Genomic DNA, 12,777 nt, shown 5'->3' with positions numbered 1-12,777 from the left:
AAACTGCAGAGAGACATGTCTGAGAATGCTCTTTAGGGCAAACATTTTTGATCCAAAACATTAAAAAAGGGCTTATCTTACTCTTTGTATGTTTGGTCATTTATTGTTTATGAAGGAGTAGTGGGGAATAGGGGGCTTTCTACTTTCTACCTCTCAGTTCCCTCAAGATGTGCACTGAGCAGAAATGGGCAGCTGTGAAACTACTAGTCTTCTTCATTAAAAGTGGGAGTGAACATTTATTGAGGAGGCAGCATATCAAGCTCTTTGAGAATGAATACTTCAGAATGACCACTGCTCCCCTGGTCCTTATTTCCCCTGGTGATGGGAAGAAGCCTGTCACAGTGTTGTGTTGGAGGGGCAGGAGTCTGTCATGTCCTAGCACCAGCGGGAAGCACCAAAACTAATTTGTGGAGCTGTTTAATTTCATCCCTAAGGAAGCTCCAACAGCGGTGTGTGGCAGAGGTGAGACATGTAGGGGTACGCTGTGGTGCTGGAGGTTTTATTTACAAAAGGAGTTTATTGCCTGTTTTCTATCCCTGCCTTTCATTGTCCTTGTTTGTGAAAGCATGACTTGTAGATTAGCAGAGGGGTAGGACCTCACTTTTCTCAAGTTACTAAACAAGCACTCAGGGTCGAGTTTTTAGATTAATCTGTTTTCACTGTAAAACGTGGTTCCTGGAGATTTTATTTCAGGCTGTCTGGTCCATTCTTCCTTGGGCTCATACGCATCAGAAAACATTGGCTTGTTCCCAGGGCTCCAGGGTGCACTTTTGCTATGGAAGGACATGTTAGCAGGGATCATCAATATGAATGCAGCAACTTTGCATTGCTCTGCTAAGCTCACACTAACACGGGCTTTAGCAGTTCACCAGGACATCCCCTGCAGCACAGAGACAGCCTTTAGTGGTACAGGGTTTCTATGCTTAGGAAGAGCTCTCCATCAGCATCTTCAGATAAATTGTATAATTCTCTTTCAGATTATTTACACACTGTACAGAGAATTTGGACAACATGTTGACTGATATACCTATCTCGTTTTGGTGCTTTTCCGTCAGTCTCATTCTCCTGTTTGTTCATACTTGAATTGAAAGCTGTAGCGACTGTCTTTCCTCTGTGTATGTACAACCTCCAGCACAGTGGGGTTCAAGTCTGGGACTAGTGCTTCTAGATGCTGCAGTAATGCAAATAAATAACTGCCAGTGGAACCCTGGCCTAGTGCCTCTAGACACCTATATCATACTGGGAGCGCTGATTTGCCTTTTAACTTTATCAGCCTCTTTAAGACTTGGAAGCATGCCTTGCTATAGAGGAAATGTCCATACTGTGAAAGCAGCGATGCCAAATCATTTCCCCAAATGACTTCCCCTCTGGGTGGTAAAGTACATTTTCTGTTTTCTTTTCATTCCATCATATTCTGTATCTCAAGAGACAGATTTTTTTTTTTCCCCTCTCTCTTCTAAAGTTTAATTTCCATAGTGTTTAGTATAAGAGAAGGTAACTTCATGCACTGTGGAAATGTTTCCTAGTCCCCATTAGTGATTAATACCAATAAAGCTAAAGACAAAACTAAGAGGATAAATGACAGATACCAACCAATGAGATTTCCTGAAAGAGTTTTAAAGGCTAATGATCCTTGAAATGTATAAAAATAAATTGCTTCATTAAAAACTATTTTACAAAATAATTTCTTCCTAGCAGCATATTTTCTTCAAAACAGTTCCCCTGTGTAACTACACCTGGGTAGTAAAATTTGATTCAGTGCTGTTCGCATGGGGCCACAGTCAGATGCCCTGATTATGCCTGTGTCCCTGTGCCTTGTCAGAGGAGCAGGTTTGGGGCTTAAAATTAGAGACATGCTCAAGGCAAGTCTGTTGAAGTTCACTTTTTGCCCAGAGGAGAAAGTGCCCTTCTTTCTGGGACAGCAATGAGCGTGTTTAAACATGAGTGACAGAGCTTTTCTTCAGATGGGCACAATGCTCGTGAGTCACACACATGGCTGAAACCATAGCCATTCAGCTCTAATTAAAGAGAACTACACCAAGAATGCGTAATAATTAGGTTAGTGTGTAATACACCATCCATGTCAACAGCATCTGCCGCAAAGGTTGATTGAAATGTACTCATCTTCCAAACATTGTGCTCCTTGTTAAGAGCTCCTCAACTAATTCATTACTGTCCTGTCATAAAATAACATGATTCCACAGAAATCTGCAGAAAATTAGAGCAGAGACTACATATAAATCTGCCCTGGTTTAGCATGGCTTGTAACTTTAGTGGAGGAAAACCACCCACATACAGATGAGAGATCCCTGTCTTAATGAAGATGAATTACAAATAAAAGCCTGTTGTGGGAATGTTCTCTTTTTTCTCTTCTCCTTTTTCTTTTTCTTTTTCTTTTTCCTTTCCTTTTCCTTTTCCTTTTCTTTTTCTTTTCTGTTGTCTGTTGTTGTTGAGTTTGAACAGGCACAATGGTTTTGAACTATGAGTGTTTATCAAATTAACCACACATTATTTTCACTTTCGTTTTTGAAGTGTTTAATGAGTAAGAAAATGTTCTGCTGGGGACCTTCTTTGCATCAGTGAGTTTCTGTGCTTTTGCTGTGGGTTTAGGTAGAAGGTCAGTCGTTTGGGGATGGGAAAGGTGGTTGACTTTATGTATGAGAGACGTGGCAAAGTGACTGAGACTCACTGAATATTGCAGCACGTGGGGCTGGGTACAGCCATTCCTGAAAGGATCAACCTCTGTGTGCTCTGTCGATCGTAACTGTCTCCTAACTGTTCACTAATGACACCATTGGAAATCAATTCTTGGTCTAACCTACTGAAGTAATTCTTAGGTAGTGTTTAAAGGTTCTTGTTATATCATCTGAAGTGCGTGGGCTATTGTAGGTCAAGGTGAGCCACAGACATCCTTCGAATAACAGAATTTGGTTATCTAGGAGAGCAAATTAAAGGATGGGAAAAATCATGTTAAGATATACTTGGGAAATAAAATTAATAAGCATTTCTTCAGAAAGAGGAATGTGTAGATCCTCTGCTTGCTCTAAGATCTTCCACCCTTCCTCCCACCCCACACCCCCCACCCAAAAATAATGAAAAAAAAAGAAAAATAAAAAGAAAATCAAAGTGGACGGAAAAAAACTTTTTCTCCCCTAACAGGACACTACAACGTCTGTGCGGATAGGTCTTATGATGGAAGAAATGATCTTCAACCTTGCAGATACACATCTGTTCTTTAATGACCTGGAGGTACGTAGCTGCTTATTTTATTTAACGTCTCTCTTTCTAATCATTTGCATCTGGTCTACAAACTTGTTTTTCTGGCCAAGAAACTTGTATTTTTGACCCCAAAGAAACAGGCCTTAGATGACTTATTGGAAGCATACTTTACTGTGTCCCTTTGACATCTTCATTCTGTTAAGGAATTTTCTTCTAAATACATAGTAACAATGATGGCTTTTGGCAGTTTTACTAAATCTAATAATGAGGACATTGCTGCCGGTTCTTCTGAAATTTGCTATTTAATAATTTTGTTAAGCTAAATTAGCACAGATCCTCTGGGGCAGGTAGCAGTTAGCTATGAGCCAATGCGGAGGTTTTAAAGATGGTCTCTGTTCTTGAGTAAGCTGCACACAGAGACAGAGCAGGTCTGCTCAAGCTCAGGCACACTGCAGGATGAAACTACAGGAGTTTCAACATGAAAGAGCAAGAGGAAAAATCCTTCCTGATTGCGGCATGGTTAGATCAGACTGTGCCTTATATAAAATGAAAACCCTTTTGAACATAGGGTAAAATTCAAGCAAAGTGACACTAGTAGAATTCTGTCACCAGCTGCGAAAGAGCTGTACAGTGCTGATGTGCCGATGAAAAGTTGTTTGTATCTGCAATCAGTAGAAGTAGTCACATACAAAGAGAGTAAGATGAGTTTGTACTGTGTGCACCTTAGAGTCGGCGTACTGCTTGGAGGTGTTCAGAGGAAAAAAATGTGGCATCCAGGAGCAGACTTCTATGGTCTTTTTTTCACTTGAAAAGGGAAGAATTTGTGTCTGTGCCAGATGAAACAAGAGAACTTTTTTCTGTGCCTGATGAGTTCAGCAAGAATTTCTCGTTCCTTCACTGCTTAATTGCACTGTGGTCCTCTGAATTACAGGAGGCACATCCTTTCCTGCCACCTGTCTCCTTACAATCCAAGGTTTCACTTGCTGACAATTTTCATTTCCTTTCAAAGACAAGTAGTGGGTAACACCTGAACTGACATTTTTCCTCTTTCAACTTTTTTCAGAGAGGCAGTTTGTGATGAGGATAAGGGAAGTACAAAGTGAAAACATCGTTCTCTTAGGAAAAAAAAAAAAAAAGAGCACTGCTCTGTGGGAGCCCAGGGCTCTGTATAAGTAGTGATAATATTTAATACGCAATCAGCACTTTTCCCCTATCAGATCTCAACATGTGGTGCAACAAAGCTCCACGTTCTGCACAAAACCACCTTCCAGAAACCCTCTGACTGTCGAGCTTTTGCGAGCATCTAAGTTGGCAAATCACTTTAAAACAAGTTTTCTCCTGGCTTCACTTAACCACTATAAAAATGAAACAAAGTAGCAAATTGTCTGGCCTCAGTCAAATTCTGCACATTTATCAGTCAGTAACAGCTTTGGCTGCTAGAAGCCGAGTCCTTAGGTCGGTTTTGTCTCACGTGGCCTCTCAAGTTCTTCTTCAGCCACAAAGGCAGAGCAATGTTTTTAATTCTAAAAAGTTAGTATGTTGTATTTCTTTTGTGGTTTCTTGACACTGAGGAAGCAAAAACTAAACAAAAATCCCCCAGATATAGGACTCTCTCTTTCCAGCAGAACTATGTAACCGAGTGAGAACTAGTCCAGTGAGGAGCTAAAGTTCAGCACTGTGTCTCCAAATAGAAATCAGAACTTCCTGCAAAATACCTGGGCTCCATCTCCAACACAGAAAGACAGTCAGGTGCTACAGGACATATCCGTTCAGCAAAATATTCAGGGAGGTTGTCTTTAAGTAGTTTGGGCTACAAAAACATTTGTGTTACTAGTGCTATTTTGTTGTTGCATGAGAAAAGAGAAGCAATTTTTGCTTATTTCCTAGGCTAACTTATCAACTTACCTGCTTTTAGTAAAAAAATTGAGAAACACAAAGTTGGCAGCTGAATCAGTGAGTCAGTATAGCCTTAAGGGTCTTGTTAGAGGGTGTAAAAAGGACAACATGGGCACCTAAAGGTGAGAACAACTCATTACTGGACCTGGACGGCTGAAAACCATGAAAAACATTAAGAACTTTTGAAAACGAGCAGGGTTCCAGCTAGCCAGAGCAGAAACAAGCAAGGAGATAGCATTGTGAAACAATTCTATGTTAGGTTCAGCACTAAGATAAAACCACTAAGTGTTCTAAATGATGATGCATGGACCAGGTAGCTGGAAAGATAAGATCATTTTCTACTGAAAATTTTCAGTTTTTCCCTTTTCACATGTGCTTGATAAGTGAAACAAACCAAAGTTTTTGTCAAACAAAACCAAAACTAAGTTGTTTTGGTTTTCACTAAGCCTTTTGAATGAAAAACATGAGGGATGAGGTAGAATTCAAGAGAAGTAAATGTTCTCTACAAAATGTCACATTCCAAACAAAGCCATTTCAGTTTAGAAGAATTTGCAATAACAGAATAATCCATCTCTGTTCATTAACCATCCTACTCTTTCATTTGGGGTGACAAATAAAAGTCAGGTTTGATATTTAAGGATCATACATCACCAAGTGTTAGGCTTAAAAAAAATGCAGTGTACAATATTGAAAAAAGATGTTGATAAAAAACAAGCACAGAAGCTGATTCAGTTCTAGACCCACAAACATTACCATATACATTAGCACCATCATGTGGTATAGCACTGGTCTGTACAAGACAAAATAAGCTAAAACGACACAGGGCTGAAACCAATTCTGACTATATTCTGTGGTGGGGCAGGGTGAAAGAAGCTGTAACTGAGAAAGCAGTAGGATAGTTGCCCCATGCAAGACCAAAGCAAGAGTACTCCTAGTAGAAAATGCTAAACATAGCAAAACAGAGAGAGAAGCTGGACTTTTTTTCCAGCTGACTCAGGGCAGGGGGAAGTCGATGCTTGTTGAAGCCCAGCTTAGTGGTGTGCCTGCCCTTTAGCAAAAAATCAAGGCACCAAACACTGACAAGGGCAGCCAGTGTGTTGCACTTCCAGGGCATGCAGTGACACAGGCATTGCCCTGCTTTGCAGGTTGTTCTCACTCTCTATTCCCCTTTTGGGAAATCAGGGGAGAAAAGGAGTTGCCCAAGGATACAAATCACAAGGAAGTTAGAATATGAACTCAGGTTGTGCTTTTTCTTCCACATGCCTTTTGTTCATAGTGCAAGGCTGGCTACAGAATGGTACCTTCCGCCCTCTGTCCCTCTGGAGATATTTTTGTGTAGCACTCTGCAAAACAGGTATTAAAGACGGGGTCTGACAAGGGGGATGAGGAATTAACAAACAAGGGGATTAGTGTGTTTACAAGTTACTGCCTTTCAGAGCCATCCCTGGGGGTTTTGTGTTCTGGGAACTGTTCACCCCCCTGCCTAATGAGGGATGCAAGCTTGACTGATCAATGAATCCATGAGATTTTTAAAAATCTCTAGCACAGTCCTGATACACAGACAACCTCTGCGTTCGTAAGTTGTTTTCATATGTGCACAAGACATACCTTGAGAGTATTCAGAGGGATCATAAGTGATAATCATAAGTGATAAGCACGTGCTCTCAGGAACAGCTTGTACTTCACAAGGAGACAGCGGAAGCTTTCTCCAAGCCTGCAGCACCATTTCACAGCTGCATTAGCTCGGGCTCCCTTCCATGTGGGTAGAAGGGTCTGGTCCCACCTGGAGGCAAGTCGTGTAGCACAGACTGGCCTAGAGATATCACAACAGTAAAAACAGTTCCGTTCCCAGAGTTGTGAGGGTTGACTTAGGCCTTACACGTTTGACTTGGTCACAGGGTGTACGTGCCACACATCATATACCTTTTTGATCCTAGACTATCGTTTTTAAAAGTCAGCAGATGCGAAAACTGCGATATGTCCCCATTGCAGACTTGCATTTGAACAATCTGGACCTTCTTTTCAGCAGCCCAGATATCCTGCCTTGATTCCCCACTCACTAAGATTTCAAAGAGATTCTGCAGGAATGAAAAATTAGTCTCATAACCAAGTAGTAAAACATGGTCCATATTCTGGCTTTAACCAGCTTCCCTGTGTTTCAGTCAGTAACATGATAGGCTCAGCCGGTGGACTATGAGGTAGTGTCTCACCAAGTGTCATGGTATTTTATTAAGTTAGAAATGTGATAGCTACTGTTGTCACACTTCAGTGTACAGAACAATTCATTCACAAATGAGAAAAACAGACCTCTCCACAAATACCTTTCCCCTGACTTAATGCCCTGCATCATACAACTGAAGTGGAGTGGGCTGCATCGATATTATCCCAGCATGGCTCACAACAGCTATTGGGAGAGGGGCTTAAAAAATGATGGGGGTAGAGGAGAGAGAGAGGTGCCAGCAGAGATCTGTTATTCAGCCACTTGGCTTCAGTTACATACAGAAATATACACCCCAGTGATAGGTTGATAAGAGGGCCAGTGACACAAGAACAAGATAAAATCATGTGTCTTTTTGAGAATTACCTAAAATAAATGCTGCAGAAAATCTAATTATGGATAAGAACTATCTGTGATATTTTGCCTTTGATAGAAAGTTTGGTTACGTGTTTGGGGATTTTCGTTGTTGTTGTTGGGTTTTTTGGGGTTTTGTTGTTTTTCGAAGGGGGGTGTTTGTTTTTTAAAGAGGCTAATTTAGAGTCATTCGCAAAACTCATAATTTTGTAAAGGCGGCAAGACATTCTGTGGTTTACAGAATACTGAAGCGGTGAAGAATAACTACCTTGGTTAGCTGCAGTTATTCTGACTTTGGAGTCCTGTTGTACCAAGTGGTTCTACCTCTGTTGAAAAATCAACCAGAACAAAAGATAGTGTTCATCAGCTTGAAGGCTTTCTGTTTTGTTCTTCCCTGCAAGGGTCATGGAGAAAGGAGATTTAAGGTGGTGGGAGAAGCTTCCTGATTTTTCTCTTTCTAATCTTAATGCTAAGACTAGGAAAGAAACCGAAGAAATAACATTTCTCAAATTTTTGAGGCAGGGCCTCCACCATTCAAACAATGAAGAATTTTGGAAGATAAGATCTAGAGTACACACTTCGTGTGGGCTGAGCTCCAAGTACATATTCTGGTTAAATTTCCTCTGCAGAGATTTCCCCATTACTGACACACATCATTCCTTAACTGTGGCTGGGGCTGTGAAAGGGTGCTGCTCTCAGTGCTTCAGCCCAGCATCTCCGCAGATCAAAGGAAGCTCAGCCCTCTCAGAACAACCTGGGAAAACACTGGCAGGACAGGCATCTCTGGAAATGTCTTTCAGACAGATCACCTCCCCTTGTAGTTATGTGGGCATGCACCTCCTGTCCAAAGTACTATTCTCATAGGAGGAAAGGCTGCCAAATCTCTGCCTTATCATGCATACAAAGTTTAAAAAACACAGTTTTCCTGGCTAAAACACAAGCATCTCTTGCCGTCCTGTCTACATAGGAAGGAGTTTCACTTACTGTATTATTCAAGAGCTGTTGTGCCCTTAAATCACAGCAGATCACACACAAACACTCTGTTCATATTTTGTGCTATGTTATACTTATTCCTAACAATTAACTGGCTAGACAATGCCAGACAATACTAGCAATATGTAAGATTTTATCTCCTTAATATTACCCTTAAAGTAATTTTTCATTACATTCTTTCAAATATTTTTTCAAAGCATATACTTACTCTGCTACATTTTTTTTTCATTTGCTTCTCAGGACTGTGACCAGATCCACATAGATGATGTATCATCAGATGACAACGGTCAAGATCTAAGGTACGGGATCTCCAGGCTGGAAACTGCAGGTCAGGTAGTCGGCAGCTGTTTGAAAATAGCAGGGGGCTGGTCAGTGATGTAAAATAACATTCTCATCCATGCGCCCTCTCCCCTCCCTGGCTCCCTGCTGTCTGCATTTATTAAGCATGCAGAAGCAGTGTCCCCTTTCTCACATTAATATGCCTGTGCCTACTGTTAAGCCCTGGCTATACTGAACCATTCTGGGAAATATATCTAAAATGAGGTTGAAATCCAGTCAGACACCACTAATTTCTCATATGATCTGCCCAGCCCATTGGCACAGACTTGGCCAAAACACTTCAAAAACAGATTGAAAGGTTTCCCCCTGCCCAATCTCTAATGAATGGGCTTAGTGGTGAGGATTATGGACCTTGCCATGCCAGATCCTTGTGACTGGTAGAAACTTGAATCAAAACTGCACCAAATGATATGATTATTTGCATAAATTAGATCATAATGTACGTAAAAACTGTTTCTGTACAATTACATCTGCTTTTCACAGTGTTGCCTGTAGAGTCATGGTAATAGGCGTAAGAATAAAATGTGCAGGGCCCATACAGAGCTTTACAGTTTGTGTTTTTATGACTGGTTGTTATGAGAAATTGGTTCAGAAACAGCACAAAACCCAAGTATTTCAGGGAAGAGACTTTTCCTTCTGCATAGAACCCTTGAAAGATTTTTTGCTGTAACTGAAATGCTACTTTGTGCTTTGCAGTGCACTGAAAAGCCACTTGTATATTTAGATCCTTTGGCTCCAGTGGCCTGTAAGCAGTCTAGATAGTTGTTCAGGCATTGATTAAAACATTAATTTGGGGGCTATTTCTGCAGTTACCTTAGCAGCCTGGATGAGAGGCAGGTGAGGAGTTTCAGTGACCTGAGGGTTGTCAGATGTTTTGTAGTCCAGAGAACCTCAGAATTGTCAGGGAGTGCTAAGCAATGTGCATTGTGTTTACAGTAAGAACATTTTTCAAATCAGTGCTAGCAACCATGCTAGGGATGAACTCCTGTTTTGTAAAGCATGTCTTGCGTATATCTCTGCTGCCACTTGTCTCCATGTTTCTTTTCAATTGTTTCTACTCCTTCCTGGCACCGTATAGGCTGTGATTATACTGACCTCTCCCCTTCTCTCCTCCCTTGCCCAGCACATACAACTTTTCTGCAGATGGCTTTCACAGTTCAGCTGCCAGTGCAAATCTGTGTCTGGGCTCGGGTGTTCACGGGGGAGTTGACTGGATGAGGAAATTAGCATTCCGCTACCGTCGAGTGAAAGAGATGTACAACACCTACAAAAACAATGTAGGGGGTAAGTGTCTATGGCCAAGCAATAAGCATGCCTTTCATCTTCCCAGATACTTGTGACCCTGCTAGGGACATCTATGGAAGAGGTGTAGAGAGCATCATGATAAGAACACCTCACGCTGAGCTGAGCATGTGTTTCAGCAGTCGTCCTTAAATAAGGTTCTGTACAGGATTTGCAGCAGATATGCTAAAATACCTGGTTTAGTGGTTTGAGAAGGATTCAAGTCTGTGTGTGTGGCTTTATTTTGTAATTTCTTTAGCAGGAAAGCAACCTTCTCCAATTTTCAAAAATGTTTAGTAAGCAAGAAAACAGTTCAAAACTAAATATAGTTTGTTTTTTTTTCCACAGAACACATCACTGATCTCTGTCTGAAGGCATTCTTGTATCATAAGTGCTTGTTTTTAACAAGGCACCAGGGCCATGAGGAGGGTAGTGGAAGAGAGAGGGTTCAGAACACAGACAGGAGCCCTTTGGCATTCTACATACAATGCTCTGCAAATCTCCCTGTCTGTGCTTCTGCAAAGATGCTTTTTCCCTGCTTACAGGTTTAATAGGAGCTCCTAAGAGGGAAACCTGGCTGCAGTTAAGAGCAGAACTTGAAGCGCTGACTGATCTCTGGCTTACACATGCTCTGAAGGCGCTGAATTTGATACATTCCCGGTAAGAACAGCTTAAAGATTTGCCTACAGGCTTGATCCAGGATCTCGTTTGCTTCCCCTTTTTTCCCCCTCTAGACAAATCGAGACACATTTGTAGGACTTTGCTGGCCAAACCTGTGGGAGGCCAGTCTGCACATGTTTGCCAGACTCACGTTATCAAGGGTTGCAGTGAGCTTGAGATGACGAACTGAGCAAAAGCAAAACCAGTCCTTTTTCTTGCCTTTTCTTAGCTACGTCATCTGTGGCACACTTTTCACATGAGCAGATTTACAAAAGAGTAGGAAAGGGAGAAAATATTCTATCCCTGAACATGTTCACTCATCCAACACGGACATTACTACATGGTGTTTAAAGTCCCACAAGACAGATCCTGGCATGCATGCAGTAACGCTGCATCACTGCTGCTAGTTTTGGTTTATGTTATATTTTTTTCATTCTACTAAGTTGATAAAAAGACATTACCAGTGCTCACATTATCTGTCTCTAGCTGCATAATCTTCCAGTGGCTTGGGAACTTCCAGTTGCAGGAAAGGTTTGCTTCCTGCTGCCTTTCAGTCTAGAATAAAAGAGAGAAACACAGACTGCCACTTCTACTAACTTTTGTTTTCTAGGCCTAACTGTGTGAATGTGTTGGTCACCACAACTCAGCTTATACCAGCTCTCGCTAAAGTGCTTCTCTATGGACTGGGCACTGTCTTCCCCATTGAAAACATTTACAGTGCAACAAAAACAGGTAAGAGCAAACTAACTTAGGCTTTACCGAGGAGAAATTGAATTTTTTGTCCTTAAGGCAGGCACATCCATTCAACCTGATCGCAACAAGCAAAGTATGAGCTTTATTTTTATCTCCATGTTTACGCATCTCTTAATTCACATCCTGACTGCCCACACTTAAGCTAGTACAGACAGGAGGGAAAAAAAAAAATCAAAAATCAAAAAATCAAAGTCTTCCCAAGTGTCCCCATGGGGAGTGAGCTGAAAATAGTCACCCTCATCTACTTCATGTGGGATGTTCAGCTGGGAGGAAGATGGTCTGGTTGGACCTGTTACATACAGAAACACCGTTTGGATACTGGTATTCTTGCAGAGGGGTCAAGTGTGCTGGATAAGCTTTATGAAGCTGTGTGACTAATAAATATAGGTAGGGTTGGCTTGGGGCTTTATTTTTTTTGAATGTTCTTACTGTAACCAGAATGAACAGAAGAGGGCTCTCGAAACTGAATACCATGACTGTCACATCAGTCTACCCACTGCTGGTCTAAGCCCACGTATCAAAGTCACAAAGCTTACAGAAAACTGGCAACACTTGTAAGTCCTCAGCTGACAAAGAAAATGCCAGTAGCTGTCATGAGATGGAGAGAGTCTATCTGAGATGGAGATTCAGTTAGGTTCTAATTTCAAAAGAAAACAAGGAATGTAGTAGCAAGTTCAGTTAGGCCCCAACTCCAGTTGGGTACCTGAATGTCAGCCCCACCTGCTGTATGTGTCCAGATAAAAAACTGTCTTCTCTTCTGTTGCTTAGGGAAAGAAAGCTGTTTTGAGAGAATAATGCAAAGGTTTGGAAGGAAAGCCGTGTATATTGTAATAGGAGATGGCGTTGAAGAGGAACAGGGAGCAAAAAAGGTACAGTTTGTGGATACCATGCTGGATTCTTCCAAGTTTTCATTTCAATGACCCTTTCTTTACTTAAGCATTCAATGAAGCTCCCTCCAACAGTTTATAATCGGTCTCATTTCTTAATATGCAAAATACTTGACAACCTTGTGAGGAATTTCTTACTGTAAATCTCCCCACCTTGACAGCTAGTGCAATTTTTCA

The 12,777-nt window shown here is 41.4% G+C and overlaps 1 protein-coding gene across 6 annotated transcripts in view; it reads left to right on the top strand.

Annotated features, from left to right (window-relative positions):
* EYA2 (EYA transcriptional coactivator and phosphatase 2) overlaps window positions 1–12,777 on the top strand; it is a 93,490-nt gene that overhangs the window by 76,521 nt on the left and 4,192 nt on the right. For 5 of the 6 annotated variants that reach the window (XM_065645368.1, XM_065645370.1, XM_065645367.1 and 2 more), the window contains 6 exons: window positions 3,160–3,249; window positions 8,921–8,979; window positions 10,143–10,303; window positions 10,846–10,960; window positions 11,571–11,692; window positions 12,482–12,582. In XM_065645368.1, coding sequence (XP_065501440.1) covers window positions 3,160–3,249; window positions 8,921–8,979; window positions 10,143–10,303; window positions 10,846–10,960; window positions 11,571–11,692; window positions 12,482–12,582 — 648 coding nt within the window. The remainder of the gene's footprint in view (window positions 1–3,159; window positions 3,250–8,920; window positions 8,980–10,142; window positions 10,304–10,845; window positions 10,961–11,570; window positions 11,693–12,481; window positions 12,583–12,777) is intronic. The other variant, XM_065645372.1, reaches the window with a different exon arrangement.

Source organism: Caloenas nicobarica, chromosome 15 (assembly GCF_036013445.1).
Source record: "Caloenas nicobarica isolate bCalNic1 chromosome 15, bCalNic1.hap1, whole genome shotgun sequence".
Classification (NCBI taxonomy): Eukaryota; Metazoa; Chordata; class Aves; order Columbiformes; family Columbidae; genus Caloenas; species Caloenas nicobarica.
The sequence above is the reverse complement of the archived record's forward strand: the minus strand, read 5'-3'. Positions and strand labels throughout refer to the sequence as shown.